At 47.6% G+C, this 18999-nt stretch overlaps 1 protein-coding gene across 2 annotated transcripts in view; it reads left to right on the top strand.

Moving 5' to 3' along the window:
* Positions 1 to 7339: 7339 nt before the first annotated feature.
* The window catches only part of MMP23B (matrix metallopeptidase 23B), a 19318-nt gene continuing 7658 nt past the window's right edge, over positions 7340 to 18999 (top strand). Inside the window, exons 1-4 of one of the 2 annotated variants that reach the window (XM_024201693.2) lie at positions 7340 to 7757; positions 10932 to 11077; positions 13899 to 14038; positions 17162 to 17329. In XM_024201693.2, coding sequence (XP_024057461.2) covers positions 7578 to 7757; positions 10932 to 11077; positions 13899 to 14038; positions 17162 to 17329 — 634 coding nt within the window. In that variant the 5' untranslated portion in view covers positions 7340 to 7577. The remainder of the gene's footprint in view (positions 7758 to 10931; positions 11078 to 13898; positions 14039 to 17161; positions 17330 to 18999) is intronic. The other variant, XM_024201694.2, reaches the window with a different exon arrangement.

Genomic DNA, 18999 nt, shown 5'->3' with positions numbered 1-18999 from the left:
AATTGGCAACTGATTTTGTTAGCAGTTTTTGTGCAGCTGGTCTTGCACGGAAAGTCATTTCTGCAAACCTGCCTCCATGCTGGGCAGCAAGAGGACACAATCTCATTCCGATGCCTCCTGCCTCTGCTTAGGCCTTGTCCACTCCGAGGATTTGCCCCCATTTCAATGTTGCTGCAAACCCCTAATACAGACAAGCAATAATGTTAATTTAAAGGCAGTGGAGGTGCTTCGCAGTGGTCATGGCATTGTCAAATGACTGTAAGAAATTCCAGGTTTATAGAATGGAAAAATTTGCTGCATGGTCAAGAGATTCCTGCCCTGGAAACACCATTAAAACCTGCAGGAGCATGTGTTGAATAGGGTTGGCTTTGTTATATTGATGCTTGGAATACCTGATCCTTGGGGCTTGTCTAGAGTAGACTAAGAGAACTCACACCAGCATGACTACAATTACATCGGTGCGATTCCCTGACATAGACCCCAAGCACCAGTATAAAGCAGGAGTGGATGGACTCTCTAAATGAGAACAGCCACCGGTGCCTTTGCATTGAGCTAGCTCCTGGGCTAACAGCTGGTTTACAAATGTCTGGAAGAGCTCTGTAAACGGCTTTCATTATTTCCAGTGGAGTACAAAGCCTGCTTTATTTCTCAGCCTCATCAGAAGGTGCTGATATCGTGACAGGCAGGCGTTCTTTAAGCTTTCCTCCGAGAGTGCCCTTCTTGGAATTTCCCCACCACGCTCAGCCCTGCCTTTGCTTTTAATACGTGAATGGTAGTGCTGGTGGGAGGGGGGAGGAAGCAGCTCTGGAAACTGGCGGCCTTTCAAGGGCCAGATCCAAAGCTCATGGAAATCGGTTAATGGGAGGCTTTCCGTTGGCTTCACTGATTTGCTCCGGCCCTTCATCCATCAGAGAGGTACGGTAGCCCTGATCTCAAGACACTTCGTGCCTTAAAAATCAGACCCAGAACACCAGTGTGAATGAAGCAGGTACATTTCACTTCTCAGTTGGGGAAAGGTTTGCAAGCTAGTCTCATGCTGTAACCACTGGATCCCACTTCCCCGATACAACGAGGACACTTGTCCAGTAAAAACTGAAATTAAGAAACATCAAACTCATTCCAGGCTATAAGCCAGGCATAAGAGGGCAAATGATTCTTGGTGACTAGCATGATGTATGGAATATCAGTCATCCTTAAACAGGGAGCATTTATTAAAGAAAATGGCTTCAACGCACAAACAGGTCCACCACAGAGCTTGAGTTCCAATTTTGTCTCTCTTGTTTACCAGGGACAACACCCTATCTAGAAGTCTGTATGGCACACAGAGATGCTTAGTGACTGAATAATATACAACAAGTAAATATGATACACAGCTATTATGATGACCCTCTCCAGTGACCAGAAGTTGAAAGTCACTACCTATCCTATTATATATCCCCTTAGCCAGATGGCTTAGCTGTCCATTGCTTTCATGCTCTGAACAAAAGGATGAAATCATTGAGTAGCTCTTTCGAGGGCAGCTGCTTCATTATGTTTTTTCTTCTTCATCTGAATTTCCGACTTCTCAGCGCTAATTAGCAATGTTTGTTCTTCTGCCTTTTCAGAATCGTCCACTATCTGGGAAAGAATGTTGTTTGTTTTTATTCTGGTACAAATTGTCCTACACTACTCTTCCCTCCCTCCCCCTCTGCCCCCCTCAAAAAGAAACAACTCAAGAAAATCCTAAGAATTTGTTGCTGACTGTGATTTTCATGCCTGTTGTCTGTAGTTTACTTTCCCATTGAGATCTTTGGGCTTTCAACGGCATTTCCTCCCAGCATCAAAGATTCCCTGGCGGTTCTAGAGGTGTTGGGCATTTTCCTTTCTCCCTTCCCTCCCCTCCACTCATGCCCTGTTCCTATCCCAAATGTGGCAGTGTGTCATTGGGCCAGCATTTCCAAAGTGCTCAATAGCCAGCCATTCCCCCTTGGAAATCTGGCCCATTCTCCCTATTTTACAGATGAGCAAAGCTGAGGCCCAGTGAGGTGAAATGACTTGCCCCAAATCACGCAGAGGCAGAGCTCAGAACAAAACCCAGGTCTCTTTTATTACCAGTTCTGCGCTCACTGGACCATGCTGCTTCCCTCAATGTGAATGTAACCCTGGATTGGTACACATGTAGAATTACAGGTCAAGTACTAATGTAGCATACCAAAGTGCAGCAGCAATAATATCTGCTACAGGGTGTCTGGTGAGAAGTTTTCTGCCCCCTTTTCAACACTCAGTTCCCTCATGCATTGGTGAATGTTGCTGCCACCTCTCAGTCCCATAGTGCCGGTCGCTGACCGACGACTGAGCTTCTGGTGTGGGTGAAGCCCTTGTAGGGCCAGGCTATGGTGGACGCTTCTGAGCTGCCACTCCAAATCAACCCTTTAGCAAAATAGTCCATCTCCTTTGCCGGCTAGAGGAAGACCTTGTTTTCAGCTCATTTTCTAAACAGCAGATCTCTCTCTCTCTCTCTAGGAATAACTGCAAGGCTTCAGCAGAAGCTGATGTCAAGGAGTAATGTGTGCTGTTGAGAGAGATGGAGCTCTGGGGTGGCAGATATTCTTTGTCTCATGTTGGACTGGAATGTTCCCCAGTGCTGCAGCAGATTAATAACCCTTTATACTGCATAGTCCTTTTACAAGGCAGAAGCTTTTCCTGCCTTTGCCATAGGCAGCAGTGAAGTAGCCAGGCAGGAATGCCTCCAGGGCTACCCAAATGTAAGGATGGCTTTTGCTCTGTGGACCAAGAGCTGCATTGAGAGCCACGAACTCTTTTCAGATGGGTCACCAAGCAGCCAAAGCATGGAAAATACCATTCAGCGGCCACCACCCTGGGCTGGATTTGGACTGGTGTCCTGGAGGCGAAAGGTCACTGCTGATCCCCTGAGACATCGAAGGTGACATGGATGGAGACGGACCTATCTTCTGACTTCTAAGGTGGGCCTTCCAGAACAGAGCTGAGGACCAGCGGTGGGGTGACATGGAGGAAGCGTGCCCTGCAGCTGCACATGCTTTACTTGTTCTGTAGATACATAAAAGGAGTTCCAGGCTCCTGGTCTGTCACATGGCACTGTTCAATTTAGGGTGAAATTCACTCCTGTGCAGAGGGCCAGTAGCGCTTATAGGCTCCCACCGTGATCAGGTTGCCACTGTGCGAGGTGCTGTATGTACATGAGACCATTCCTAAGCCCTCAGTTGATGGAACAGGAGTGGTGCATAACCCTTGTGCTAGCCCGTTGTACAGGGGTGAATTCTACCCTTAAAAGTTTGACCCGTGTAGCAAAGCCAGATCTGTTTGGAAACACTCCAGAAGGAGGCCATGATATGGTGATGTAACAATTCTAAATGAAGGGGAAGAGGGAAATGCAAACAATAATCCATGTGAATGCAAGTGTTTATTTTATGAGCTAAAAGCTGGACTTGGGAATGCGGCCACGTACTGTGCATTATACATGGAACAACCATGCAATGCTCCAAGCCAAATACACCAGCAGCTGGGGATGAAAAAAATAGAGCAAATATAGAAACCTTGCTCCTTTTAACAAAGGAAATGCAAAAGTAACCAGTCCTTGACATTCTGAGGTCTCTAAGTGATAATTTTAGTTCTTTGGAACAGGTCAGTCTCCGAGGGCATGTCAAAGCCACTTGGAGGCAGCTTTCCCCGTGTGATATTTATCACACAAAGTGTCGTACGAAATGCCTCCCTGATTGTTTGTTGGGGAGAACCAGCCTCCTTAAATGAGATCCGGTTCCCAGTCAGCACTCCTAACTGCCGGGAGGAGAACACTGCATAGTTAGCAGACACATTTAAGTTGGTTATATCCCCCCGTCATCCCATATGGCTTCCCACAACTGTAACATGTTCCACTTCAGTCACAACTGTGTGCTGAGACGCAAGTCAGTGTTGCTAGGAATATTTTCTGTCCAAATGTAGCTGGACTGTCGATTCCGGCATATCATCCAAACCAAGTATCCAGACAGGAGAATTTAAAATCTATATTGGACAGAGCAGTGGATTAATAGCAGCACTCTGCCCTTGTCTAACCCCTTTCATCTCAGGATTTCAAAGCACCTGAAAAAGCTAGGAAAGTATTTTCATCCCTGCTCTGCAAGTGGGGGTGCAAAATCAGAGGGGCTAAGTGTCTTATCCGAGGTGTTGCAGGGAGCCTTTGGAAGAGCCAGGGATAAAACTCAGGAGTCTTGAAGTCTCACTGCCTCCCAGAAGGGAATCTTGAGAGCTGGGCAGCAGGATGTGAGAGCAAAGAGCCAGTGGCAGGCTGTGGGGAAAGTCTGAGTCCATTGAGGGCTGTGTGTAAGAAGCCATTGAGACACCTACACCTTTACTAAGAGCTGCAACTTTCAGAGGTCCACTGAAGGACACAGACGTGACTGTGACTTTCTCAGGGATACTAGGTGCTCACTGGGTTAAGATTATGTATCCTTTACAGCTCTGTGAGCATCCAAATAAAACCTGTGAATAGCCCAGCATAAGAACTTTCCTCAGCTGGCCCTTTAGGCCCTGCGCTCACTGCCAAAGTAGCTGAGGTTTGTCTTGGCCACGTTGTTGAGCTGATTTTCTGAGCAAGTATTTGGCTTAAATAGAAAAAGTTCTAAAGGATCCTGCAGCCAGCAGCTGGTCGGAGCTGCACGCAGGGAGGCGAGTCCGTGCTGACTGTTGCAGTGCCTACTCCACAGAGTGAGAAAGGAGAGACGTCTGCTTTCCAAGAACCACTCTCTGGTTTGAAGAGTTGGTCGCCCACTTCCCATCCAGGAGAACCATACCCTTCCCTGTCCCTTTCAGGCAGAAGCGTGTGACACTAAACAGCCCTGAGCGCCTGTATCTTCTCAGCAGCCACAGTGACCCACTTGGGGTCAGACTGGGCGGGGCTAAAAGGTAACAAGATTTCTGCTCATATCCAGAATGTGTCAGATGATCTCTGTCAACTCAGGTCAAAGGCCTTCACTGTATTAAACTGCAATAGCCTCTTGAATAACCGATACACTGCAGCAATTAAAGCCTCCTGCATGCTCCTTTATCAGCCAATTCATAGTCCGTTCAGAAGAGAAGTAGGTCCAGAATCAGAACCCTCCATCCAAACTTTGCTACTGTTTGGAAGCTGAACCCAATCCATATTTTGCAGATAACCCTGTAATTTTCTAGAGTGGGCCAAAGCAGCAAGCCTCCAACTCTTCCAGATGTGGGTGTTTGGGTTCTGGATTCACCTTTTGCAAACTTTATACCTATATGGTCTTTTTCCTTGGAAGGACGGCCCAGTGGTTAGAGGACTAGCCTGGGACTCAGAAGACCTGGATTCATGTCCCTGATCTGCCACAGACTGTGACGTTTGGCATGTCAGAGGGGTTAGTCTCTGTGTGCCTCAGTTTCCCATCAGTAAAATGGGGATGCCCGCGCTCACTGAGGTGTTGAGGATAAATACAATAGAGTGTGAGGCACTCAATACTCTGGTGGGAGCCACAGAAGTACCTAGATAGATGAATATCAAGTTGAGACACTTCATGCATTATTGGTGCTTAGTGGCCTGACAAAGGGCTGACACACTGGGCCGTGTTGTTGTTACACACATGCTAGTGAAGTTAATGTTCTTCTGGCAGTGGTTGCTAGCGGTGTTTTCCATTTGCGTCAATACTTCTCTGGTCATGTCTATGCTACAGCTGAGAGGTGCAATTCCCAGCAAGGGTGGATGTACCTGAACTTGCTCCGCTCAGGCTATAGTGTGAGTGGCCGTTGCATCACAGGTGGTGGGCTTGGGCTAGCCCCCCGCCCTAGGTATGTATTCAGGCAGCCACACTGCTATTGTTAGCATTGCTCACTCGAGCAGAACTAGTGCAGGTACAACCACCCACGCTGGGAATTTGCTATGTAGAAATACCCTCATTGGACAAGAACCACTAGTCCGTGCCCAGAGTCCAAGTGCCAGTGCAAGTTTGCAGTTCGAGCTTTTCCTTACTGTCAAGGCTTTGCCCCGGCTATGTCTCTGCTCTCACTTCCTGCTATTCTTCCTCCTCCTTCCAATTCTAACCACCTTTTCCTATCCTATTCTTTGTACCTTCTCCCATGCTGCTCCCTGCTCTGGCTACACCCTCCCTATGTGCCATGCAATTCGACGATCCCCCCCACACACACACACACTGGTTCCTGTTCTAGTCCCTTTGTGAAACGTGCTGCTGCTTCAGAGACCCTTGCATAACAGTGAGGGGAAAATGTTTGTAAAATTTCACACAACCGTTTTTGTCACTTTTGTTCCAGGACATTTCAAAACCCCAGAAACTTCATTTTTCACTAAATCCCAGGAAATGACCAATTCCGCACTGGAAGCACATGAAATTCCAGCCGGTAGTAGTTTTGGTTGTGAACGAAGGGATTTTTTTGGTCTCAAATGAGAGAATTTTTAAAGACACTCACATCAAAGTGCAGAAATCATCCACTTTCTGAGGCTTTCAAATGGTACTTAGGAATTTTTTTTTTTTTTTTTTTTTAACACTAGCTGGCAGTGAGCGCTTACCCTGTTGGGAAGGCAGGAGAATTGCACAAAGTCCTGCGTCTCATATGCCTGGCTGTAACCAGATAGCAAAGTGATGTCAGTTCATAGCCACTTGTTATCAAACACCTAATCCTGAAAAGCGCTGGCCGGAAAGGCCAACAAATCACAAGCACAAGATGAGAGAATTTCTAGCTAAGAATTTCAGTAGCAACTAGTGATTTTGATTTGGTGCCCTAAAGGGGCCTGATTGTTCAGGGCATGCCAAGAACCCTCCCTCTTAAAACCAGGCCCTTTGGAGTCCCCAGTCGAGACTCTTCAAATAAATTAGGGCACCCAAAACTGCCACTCACTTCTGGAAAACTTGATCTCTGTCTCTCAGTCCCAGATCACTGAGCACTTTTACTCCCCAAACCAAAACACAATGGTCCTTTAGGACTCGCTTGCCAATTTCCAATAAGGAGTGAGTTGATGTTTAACTTCATCTGAGCTTTTGTAAACTGACCAAAATCTTCAAAGCAAAAAGGTTCTTGCTGCCTTCAGCCCACAGTCACATTTTTCATTCTGCTCCTGTCGATGGCCTCTGGCAAATGACAGCTCTTCTAGCGTTAAGCATCCCTCATAAACCGTTCCAAAGGCATGATGCTGGCTTCTGGATTCCTTTTTCTTCCCCTCCCCGTTTTTATTACATAAAGCTGACAACTGCAGATTTGTCCTATGCTGATACTCAGCCAGTCAAATGAAGGAGTTCATGTTCATCCCAGCTTGCTTCACTTTGCTGGTTCCTCCTCCAGCCCTAACTTTCAGCTCAAGTAACATGATACTGCTTGGCAGGGGCTGATAGAATCCCTGGCACATTGGAAAGCGGCTTAATGTAAAGTCTGCTTTTTTTTTTTTTAAGCTTTTTCAAAGGCTGGTGGTGGTTCCTCACAAATTTTGACTGCAGGGCTCCTCGCAAATGCTCCAGATGCAACTGCGAGCAGGAGGGTTACAAATACAGTCCAGAAATTGATTATTTCCCCCCTCCCCCTTTTTTTAATTAAAGGCAGACATGGATCAAATGGAAGGACTTTCTGCAGACAGCAACAAGGGTTTTCTCTCATCTGAAGAGGAGAAGTGTGGGAGATATAAATCCATTGTGGGATTTTTATGCATTTTGTACATTTTCCCTCTGGTGGCTTTGCTGGCTACTCTGAAAGATCCAGTGGGAGCTGCAGCTCAGAAACCTCAGGTAGGGATGGGATCAAATTCTCAAATGCTTGGGATGGGATACAGAATATGGTGTGTGTGTGTGTGTGTGTGTGTGTGTGTGTAAACTCAAGGGGTGACCTAAGTCAGCTAGAAACTCCTTTATGGCTGGCTTGTCAACTCCAGTATCTGTTTGTATCTAGTGAGTCCCTTTTTGCAAAAGGATCTGAAAGGGAAATGACGAACCCAAAGATTAGGGTCAGAGGCTGATTCCAGACTTCTGAGGATATGACAAATGTTTTCTTTGCTATATCCAACCAGTAAATTGTCTAAAACTTGGTGTTTCAGTCCCACAACCTGGCATGTGGAAAAACTCTTCAATTTGGGTCAGAGAGTAAGTACCCTGAGAACCCAGCTCTCACAGCCCAGTGTGATGTGGCTCATGCATATCCCAGCCTTGTAGCAGCTGAATCAGCAGAACTCTCTTCACCGGGAACTCCGCAGACAGGGCTATTGTGAGATCAGAAAGTCCCCAAAGTAGGAGTTCGTGCTGGACCCACGGAACCCATTAGCTGCTGTCATGATAGATTATTCTGATTCTAGGGGCATCCATTAGCAAGGTCTTCCGAAGCAAACTGGGATTCATGGGGAACTAAGGCAAAGAGGAGGGGCTCCCAGGCGCTGATTTCATTTTGCTGCTTGTCACATCATGAAAAGCCTCTCTTGCTTCCTCTCCTGTTTGTATGCATCATCAGCTGGCAGTAGTGCTCCGATGCTGCTGCACATGCTCAGTGCTTCGCCTCTGTGAAACTGGTTCTAAGCTATCTAGCTGCACTAGGGCGTCACGAATGGGAATCTATGAATAGGACAGAGATAAATTGGAAAGAAGTAAAGTCTGTGCAACTCGAAGTAAATTAGTTTAGACAAATATGGACAAATAGTCTCTGTGATAATTGTAAGAGGGTGGGTGGGTAGTATGAAATAGGTATATAGGCCAATACACCTCTGTGCTATCTTTGAGTCTCTTGGACTCCATTATAATGAGTCAAGATAGTCCTGAAGCAAATGCCTGGATCTGAACACCCTCAAAACCTATGGGTATTTGAAGGCTTAACCCAGCTGGGAATGGGCCCCATCTGTACAATGGGCTGAACTGCAGCCCAGGTCAGAACATTCCCAACAGGTTTTAGTTACCTCTACTGGGCCGGATTCTCCCTTACTCTGTTACGAGGCCAGAGCTGGGGAGGACAAGATGGCTTTCAACCACCTTTTAAAACTCCTTTTATCCTGGGTCAGTGCCCAGCCCCTGACGTAAGTCAGAGCAGCTTCAGGGTTGCTTTAATATACACTGCGCTTCCCATGAGCCCGGAGAAATCGACAATGGCACTGTGTCCTCTGGCTGCACATCCAGTTTGCTCTGACACACAGGGACTGGGAGCAGGGCAGGGATGGAGTCAAGACACCAGCTCAGCACCAACTGAGGTGGCCCCCTGTGCAGGGTATTCCCAGGGAGCTGTTTCTACCCATTTTTAGGCTGCCTTACATTGCCAGCGTGGCATAAAAGGGCCCTACTGTAACTGAGAATGGGCACCACTAAGGCCAGTGGGATTGCTCCTGCCTTAAGAAAAGCAGCTAAGGCACAACACAGGCACGTAGGACTGGCTTCATTCATTGCCATCTGTGATCTGCTTCGAAAGCCTTGGATCAAAGGTGCTGCAGAAGAGCAAAAGGTACCTGCTTAGTTGTTATCCCCCAGTCCACCTGCTCTGGTGTCCCGTGCCCAGCACTGACCAATCCCTGGGCACCAAGGCAACCTTGAAGTCCTTACATTTAAAGAATTCAGTTGTTTTCAGTTGCTCCCCTGAGAACAGGAACCCATGTCACAAAGCTGGGTCAGACCCACAGCTGAGCTGCCATGAGGCCTGACTCCCCAGTGAAGACAAGAGGTGCTTCCAGGTTAGGTTCAACCTAAGGTTGGGACAAGGGGAGAAGCCAGATAACCTATAGTTGGTGGACCCGGCTGGTGGACACACAAGAGACTCTGGTTCCTAGCTACGATGGAGTCTCTTGGCCTTTTGAGAAGCAATGTTCGCTCCGGGGGAGGCAGCGCTGTCTGGTAATTAGAGCACGGGCTGGTAGTCAGCATGCTTGGGTTCTAGCTTGCCACTGCCACTAACTTGTTGTGTGACCTTGGGGCTGTTGTTTCACGTCTCTGGGACTCGGCTCCTTCATTTGTAATGTGAAGATAATTCTTGCCTTCTACACAGGCATTAATTAATTAAGCCATGTCTGAGAATGATTGGTTGTATTGCTAATATATTGTATTGTTGTTGTTTTGACATCCTTGGATGCAATAAATACACAGTATATTAATCCTGAGCGTAGGAGGCAGAGCTAGTAGAAGGGAGCTTTCAGGGACCTGTCACACCGCATCCTTTCCCCCTCTGTTGGCAGAACTCAAAGAGCTAGGCGGGCCCTTTGCCTAATCCAATAAAGGCGGGGACAGCAGCAAACGAAAGGTCTTTAAAGTCTCCAGTGCTCCCAGTTTACTTTAAGGGAGTTTCAGGTCCACAATCCAACTTCATAAAGAGCTCCCCTGGTCCAAACGCGAGCCTGTTTGACTCATTCACCCAGTGTTTCATCTCACAGTAGGATGATGCTAGAGAAATTTGGCAAAATAAAATGAAGTGAGAACTTTCCAGGAACTGCTGCGATCCCTGTGGCCATAGACTCAGGCTTTGACTCACTCTGGGCCACCCAGCACAAGTGAGGGCTGTACAGAGGCAGGTCTGTAACTTATACCACTGATGTAAGGTCCCTCAGAATCCGGAGCAGTGGAACTCTGCTTCCTGCCTGTCCCCGTCACAAGAACTCCCCCCAACACACACCCTTACACCAGGGACTGGGGGTATAGTTGGGGGAGCCACCTTTCCCAGTGGAGTTTCCTGGTTAAGAAGAAATTCTCCACTGACTTTCTACTTCATAGTGGCCTTAGCAGACTAGAGAATCCAGACAGTAGATGTTGGAGACAGAAATGGCTTATGAGCTCCCATCTAGTTCATCTCCTGCCAGGAGTACCAGCAGCATTACTGCTTTGGAAGGGACACCTAGGGGCCCACAAGTAGGTACCAACATATGCAAGTGCCTCTAAATGGGCAGGTTTAGGCATGCTGCTTGAGCTGCTCCAATTCCTTTAACCTCCTGTTCGTCTTTTAAGGAAGACGCCATATCGCCTGGCCTTCGGGGAGTGATTGCCCCAGCTCTCCGAGGCCCAGCTCTCCCACACCTAGCCCATACACGGAGAAAACGATACACACTTACACCAGGGCAGCTGAAGTGGGACCACTTCAACCTGACGTACAGGTATGAACACGTGTTAACTCTGCGCGTGCTGGGTCTGCAATGTTTGCTTTGTGCCTTCCTGCCTTTGACACTCATGTTTTCCTGCTGTGGATCCTTGTGCTAATTGAACTGCTTGTGAGCAGTGGACAGCTGGGAACAATTAGTTGTCCGGACACACATTAGAATAGGCTCTATTCATACAAATATTGCTAGGTCTCTCCCACAGGTTGTACAGATCATGCGCTGAGCAGAACTCATTATATAAGGAACTAATGCATGGTATGCCATTCACGGTATGATGCTTGCTAACGTCTGCAGAAACCTACAGGTTTCTACTGGATTTGGTGCTGATCTGAGATGAATTCCAGGTTGACACACCTACAATTCCCTTTGACTCAATCCTGTCGTCCATTCACCCCTCCAAGGTAAATACATTTGGTCCCAGTTCACTCTGGGTGGGCTCAGCACTGGCTGAACTGCTCTCCGTGAAGTTGTTCGTAAAATTCTCATTGACTTCAATGGGAGCAGAGTTAGTCCAACACGAAAATCCTCTGTGCTTGTGGCAGAAGTGGAACTTTTATCTTTTGGATTAGATCCTAAAAACCAAGGTTTCATAGGATGGGAGAATTACCTGGCACTTCTCATAAGAATGGAGGTTCACCTCAATATCTATGGCCAAATTTCCTACCCACAAACATGACCGCCTAGAATGTTGCATGCCAGCTGGCTGCACCGCTCCACTCCGCTTCAGAAGTGGTGGTACTTTGTAGCTGTAAAGGGAGTGAAGATCTGTTTTGGAGGGGGGAATGGAGAGACATACATGTACAATGATGGTGAAATAAGCAGGCTGCCTCTGCCAATAGCTCAAAGACCAAGTATCTGCAGAACCAAAAGATAATAAGGGACCTAATTCACCACTGGTATAAGCCAGTGCAAGTCCTTGGACTTGGTGATGTTGCAGCGGAGAAAATGGCCTTGTGCGTGCTGCACAATATGTGTCAGATAGACTCCAACAGGAGAGCACACCCCAAACTTGAGTCAAAACAATGGTCTCTGGAATGACACAATCCTAAATCTATAGGCTAGCTCCAAAGTCGTGCAGAATGACACCACCCGAGGATCTAGCCCTTTCTTGTTACTTTCTGGCCACACTGCAATAACTGTAATGGTGAAGTGTTCAGCCCTTAAGCAAAATGCCCCCTGAAATCACCGATGGATGAATAGCTTCTGGCCTGCCAATGCTGTGCCCATCACTGAGGCAGGCTAAGCATGATGGACGATGGCTTCCATGTCCTGACAGATGCTTTGCCTCTTTGGGACGCTGAGGAGCAGTAAAAAGTCGTGCTGGATGGCGGGGGCCTGTTGAATGTTTCTCACGTGAGTTAACAGGCATGTAGACACAGCAAGCGCAGTGCAGCGAGTGTGCCTGGAGAATCCCTCTGGAGCCAGCTGAGGCCTGGCAGGTGTGACCACGCCGTTCTGGTGAACCTCAGGCAGCAGGCCAGGGGTCCGGATGTGGTTTGTACCTCAGCCTTGGCAGGAGTCCTCAGGTCTTGCTGAAGAAAGGCCCCTTGTTAAAATCCTTCCTAAGAGGGGAAGGCGCCCTTCTGGGAACTCCTGAGGCAGTTAAAAGTGTATTCAGTGTAATATGTGGCGACAACCACCCCTTTATAATACACCCCCCATCTGGCCAGTCCTTTACAGCAAGCCCTCTCTGAAGTGATTTTCCAAGGCAGCAGCTGCTAAGCAGACCCAAGTCTAACCAGATTAGTCTCAGAGACCGAAAGTGGCCTCTGGCAGCAGGGAATGCCTGTTGCAGCCTCCGCTCTGCATTAGGAAGAGGGTTGTTTGGGGGCAGGGAGGGTCTTGCTTCAGCTGGGAGGCTTCTCAGACAAGGACTGAAATGGATGGGAAAGTCTCTAAACCAACAAACAAGAAAGGAAGGAGGATCCAGTTATATTTGCATTGAGTTTGCTGTAGGCAGCGGAGAGGAGGAGGGTTCTAGCTGCCTGTGGCTCTCAACCAGCCCCTTTCACCTACACAGGAATGAGAGTTCCTGAGGCACTTAGAAAGGGATCGAGTGGGCATTTCAGTGTGAGCAGCAGGCACAGACTGGCACTCCCTGCTCAGACTAGCAGTGCCACTGCCTGGATTCCCTGGGTAGCAGTTCCATCTCACACTCCTTCAGCCACATAGATGTCTCATTGCAACTTGTCCCGTGTTCCCCTTCTCCCCAGCAGCCACTGAACCATCCCGGTCAGCACTAGGTCAAATCCCCCCAGCAGCCATTGTGGGGTCCTTTTCCTCACAGCCTGGCTCTTGGGGTCGTAGACTGTCCTAGGTGCACATTGTCATTGTCACCTTGTCCAGTCAGTGGTGGTGAGCTGCTGGCCAGTGGAACAGTCCTTCCAAATGGACAGCAGAGGTCAATGCCTGCCCACCAGCCCAGACAAATAACCAGGGATGCTGCAGAACAGCACAAACGCTCCGGCTCCCTTCAGTCCGACCAGAGTCTGCTATAGCATGGGCAAGAATTAAGAGCCATTAACTTGTTGCCTCCACGTTGCCCACCAAGCATTGTGGTATCTCCTCATTGCCCAGATTAAAGAGTTTATCACCCTAATTAAACTATCTGCTATTCTGCAAATAGGGCCTGCTCTGAACCCATAAAGTCAATGGAAAGGTTCTCACTGATTGCAATGGGCTTTGGACTAGACTCATAGTCTAGTTCAGTGAAACTCTTTAAGATGGGAACCTTTCCAGGTGAGCAGTACTGTAACCTTCAGTTGATGCAGGAGGATAGTCTGGGATCTGTCTAAAGCCAATCTGTGTCTCCCTGCAGAATCGTGTCCTTCCCGAGAAATCTCATTAATGAGAGTGTCACACGGAAGGGGTTGGCAGCTGCTTTCCGAATGTGGAGCAACGTTTCACCATTCAACTTCAAGGAGGTGCCACCCAACTCAGCTAGTGACCTGAAAATAGGTAGGTCTGCAAAGACCCTGGGGTCCTGCGCTAAAGAGAGAGTGGGCTCTGGCCCTAAGGGATGTTCCGTCTCCAAAACGGGGTCTGTGTTCCTTGGAGCATTTGGTTGCAGAACTTTTTGGGTGAGACCCAGGAGTCCTGCAACTGGAATGCTCCTCCCCACAGCACAGGCTGGGCCACACCCTCTGGCTGGTCTTGGTGATGCAGCCCCAGACCTTTGATGCACCTGCCTTCCCTCTGGGAGGAATCTAATTCAGCATATTCAGCAAGGGAAGGGGCTATAGTATTTATCACTACCCTAGTGCCTGCTATCCAGGGAGCTCAGAGAGTGAAATCTCCCCACACCCCTGTGAAGCAGGATTATCCCCATTTCACAGATGGGGAAACTGAAGTGCAGAGAAGTAAAGTTACTCACCCAACGTCACAGTGGAGCCCAGAATAGAGCATAGTTCTCCTGGACCCTAGTCTGGTGCGCTGACTGGTAGCCATGATGCCTCCTGGTATTTTATTTATAGAGAAATCCTAGTGGCACTCCACATGCCCCAGAAGGAAGAACACCTCAGCAGTACTCTCCCTACAGTTCAGCCTGCTTCCTCTTCCTCCTGCAGAGCAAGGTCTACCTGTATATTTAGATCACCCTTGTCCCTATAGTATCTGAGCTGCTCTTACAGGTACAAACACACTAACTGAAGAGGAAGTTCAATACCGTTTCTCCTTGTCTGGGCTAGCAGTGGTGCCTAGTGGATAGAACGCCGGACTGGGACTCAGGTGACCTGGACTCTATTCCCAGCTTTCCCATTGGCCTGCTGGTGCCCTGGGGCAAGCCACTTCACTGCTCTGTGCCTCAGATTTGCCATCTGTAAAATGGGGATAATGATGCCTCCTTTGTAAAGTGCCTTGAGATCTCCAGATGAAAAGTAATGTACACGAGCTAACTATTAATATTCTTATTCTCTCTCCCCACCCTGCTAGCTCTCCATGTACTCCAGACCATTCTTTAAATCCTATTAGTTATTCCTTAATTCTGGTTCCTTTCTCACCGTCCATGGTACAATCCCTTGCAAGACCAGGCCTCAGCTTCAAGCTCAAGGATTCGGCTGCACATTGGTGGGTTGCTTCAGCTCCCCCTTCCTTGTTTATCTCCACAGATCTTACTGAGCCATTTCCCTTTGCCCCTTCTCAGCTGCTATGCAGGTTCACTGGGTGCCTTTCTGAAGCTCTCAGCCCTGGGCAATCATAATGCAGTTTTCAATCCTGGATCATCTGGTTAGTTTCACATTCTAGATGTAAATTCCTTTCAGGATTTATGGCCTATGAAAGACATGATCATTCTTTCCTGTGCAGACTGCGGTGTCTTCAGGATTTCCAGCAAAGTTTCCATTGTTTCGCAACATATTTCTTGCTCTGCTATTGCGTGACACCACCTGAAAGCAGATGATCCACCTCCCTGGGGGCCTTGCCTAACAGAGAGTGAAATGCTGCCACGTAGGAGCTCCACAGAGCCCCATTCCAGCAGGCACCTATTAAGGACTGCATGACATGTAACTAGAGCGCAGGCCTGAGAGCCAGGTTCTGCATGGTGGCCTGAAGCAAGTCACTTAACCTCTCTCTGTCTCTGTTAAATCCAGATTTAAAAGGGGATAACACTTATCTGCCTCCCAGGGGCATTTGTAAAGAGCTTTGGATGGACATTTGTGGCAGGCAAGTGGTTACAACTAAATAAACTTTTATAAGAAGTAGCAGCTCAGCAAAGGAGTTTTTATGGCCTGGGCACTACTGTAAAAACTTGGTCCCAGCCTGAGGATCTTTGTATCACTTTAGACGATAATACCTCGCCCTTCTATTGCGTATTTCATCTATACTTCACAAAGTTCCCCAGTTTACAGCTGGGGAAACTGAGGTGCAGCGAGGCGAGTTGATGTTCCACCCAGCGAGCCGGGAGTAGAACCCAGATTTCTTGAGTCTCAGTCCAGTGCCCTAAACACTAGACCACCCTTATAGCAGAGTCTCCACTACCTGTCAGTAGTAGCAGAATTGATAGTCTCCTCCCAGACCTCTAGGAGGTAGCTAGTGAGCCCATTGTAGACATGGGAGGGCTCACTCCAGGGAAAATATGGAGAGATTCTGACACTGCCTCAATCGCTAAACTAATTCCCCTGTGGGAAACCTGGATTAAGCAGGGGCTACTGGCTTGTATGTCGGACTGATCGGTGTAGCCCTGTACAAGATACACAGTCAACAGCATTTAAAGTTGCAAAGAAAGACCAAAATAATCCAAGCTGCATTAGATGACTCAGAGTCAAAGTTCACATAGCTCCTCGTAGGGGTGCAGAAAGCAGCGTTGACCAGAATGGGTGAGTGGGTAGAGATCTGGTGCACTGGGATAGGGGAAATGGTTTCATGTGATGGGAGGTGGGCATATTGGGCTGTGGTTGCTAGTGTCCACACCAGGGATCAGCAACCTTTGGCACGCGGCTTGCCAGGGTCAGCCCCCTGGCGGGCCGGGCTGGTTTGTTTACTTGCTGCATTCGCAGGTTCGGCTGATCGCAGCGCCCACTGGCCGCGGTTCGCCGCTCCAGGCCAATAGGGGCTGTGGGAAGCAACGCGGGCTGAGGGATGGCCTGGAACAGCGAACTGTGGCCAGTGGGAGCTGCGCTCAGCCAAACTTGCGGATGCAGCAAGTAAACAAACCGGCCCACCCAGGGGGCTTACCCTGGCGGGCCACGTGCCAAAGGTTGCCGATCCCTTGTCCACACAATGATCAATCAAACGCTAAGCCTAAGCAGTCGGTCACTGCCTCCTCTTTAATGCCCTGATTAAAAAAGTAGGAGTTTCCACTTGGTGTTGAAACAGGAGCTCCTCTCTGAAGGGAAGCTTAACTTGTGTCCTTTGGAGACTGCCCTAAATCCAATGTCACCCCAAACACTTCAGAGCTGGACCTGGTTTGTATTATTCAACCCTCATTTCTAACTATCTCTTTAAGTTTGATTTTCCTTCTGTGCATCTGTGGGATGGAAAACTTACATGTTTTAGAATGTGTCCCTGAGACACTCTCCTCTTTGTTCAGTCCATGCATGTATGAAGTATACTGAGTAGTCTGACTTTATGTATTCTCTTTCACAGGCTTCTATTCCATAAACCATACTGATTGCCTGGAGTCACTCATCCATCATTGTTTTGATGGGACGACAGGGGAGCTTGCCCATGCTTTCTTCCCGAAAAATGGGGAAATCCATTTTGATGACCATGAATATTGGATATTGGGAAACACTCGGTTCAGCTGGAAAAAGGGTACGTAACTTGTCTCTGAGGAGATCTACTTCTCCCAAGAGATTGATTGCATTTTTCCACAATGATGTTGCTCACTCTTATTAAAATCCTGAAAGGTCCACAAGACACAAATGCCAATGGAGTAGGTTGTTAGGGAGGGACTCGTGTTGCAAAGTCTGGTTCCAGACTGAAATTTCCCCAGCACTCAGAGGGATTTTGAACCTCTTTAGTTGTTATGGAGGCACAGTATCAGTGTCATAAATAAGTCTGCAGGAGTCATTATTTTCTAGATAGATATTACCTTTGATGGACCAACCTGGCACATGGTACTGACTTATAAAAGGTGTTTCACCCCATCAGTTCAACCCTTTAGAAGATGTTTCCAACCATGATCCATTTTCCTCAGTGTGTGTGGAAGGGGGTGATGAACCTGCAGCTAGATAGATTGCTTTGATACCCATTGTCCCTGCAGAAGGAGAGGCTTTACTGACTTCATGAGGCTGTGATGGAATGGAATTTAGAACTTTGTTTATCAGGGGTTTACTGGTGTAGGGCCAATATCCACCCACCTTCCTCACGCAAATTCTCCAGCAGCTTGAGTAGAACTCCTTGTGTAAGGTGAGCAAGATTTGGCCTTAGGTTGGGGTTCTCAAACTGGGGGTCGGGACCCCTCAGGGGCTCACGAGGCTATTACATGGGGGGGTCGTGAGCTGTCAGCCTCCACCCCAAACCCCGCTTTGTCTCCAGCATTTATAATGGTGTTAAATACATTAAGAAGTTTTTTTAATTGATAAGGGGAGGTCGCACTCAGAGGCTTGCTATGTGACAGGGGTCACCAGTACAAAAGTTTGAGAACCCCTGCCTTAGGTCTTTATTTAGGTGCAGATTTTCTCACTGTTTAACCAATCCTGGGAGAGACAAAAGGAAAGTTTGGTGTGATTCTTTGTGGCTGTTGGTACTGCTGTCGTGTTACTGAACTCCAGCCATGGAATATTCCCGTTTGGTGGCAGTTCCAGCACTTCCTGAGTAATTCAGTGGGCCCCAACCACATTGTAAATAATCAGGACTGGCTTCCATCCAAGCAGCTGTGCTATCTCTGGGGAGGGCCACATTATGTTTGATTTCTTGACGGGGTTGTTCACATTTTTGTTGTCCTCTGTAACCAGCTTTCCTGTGTACATGGTCGTTTTCAAGCTTGTGGCTACCTAAAGATATCTTGGTTACTTTTTTTTTTTAAACAATGTCTAAAGTAACATTAAATTACAAGCAGATGGTCCCTGACCAATCAGCAAACTCATTTCATAAGGCAAATGTTATATTTCTTTGAAGTTAAGTTTTTCGTTTGTTACCAAAAAAAGCAGGGTAGGAGAAGCTTTAGAAATGTATCCTGTGTGTTCCTGTTTATCATTTTAGCAGAAGGTCTTTTATCTCTTTTGTGCGTGCGTGAGAACGTGTGTTCTGTACGTGTATGTAGTATTACATATATTATGTATATAACGTGCATGTGTCTGTATGCTAAGATGTTTTTAAGTGACTGGTGATTTTGGGTTTCCAACTTGAGACATCTTAAAGGGACTTGACTTTTCAGAGAGCAATGCTCTATTCTTCCTGAAAATCAGGCTCATTATAGTACTTCAAATTAGGCACCCAAAATCTCTAGTTGCTTTAAAAAATATTGACATTTTATTTAC

The sequence above is a fragment of the Terrapene carolina genome, unplaced genomic scaffold (genome assembly GCF_002925995.2).
Source record: "Terrapene carolina triunguis isolate 2854851 unplaced genomic scaffold, T_m_triunguis-2.0 Scaffold714, whole genome shotgun sequence".
Taxonomy (NCBI): Eukaryota; Metazoa; Chordata; order Testudines; family Emydidae; genus Terrapene; species Terrapene triunguis.
This window is presented reverse-complemented; position numbering and strand designations above follow the sequence as displayed.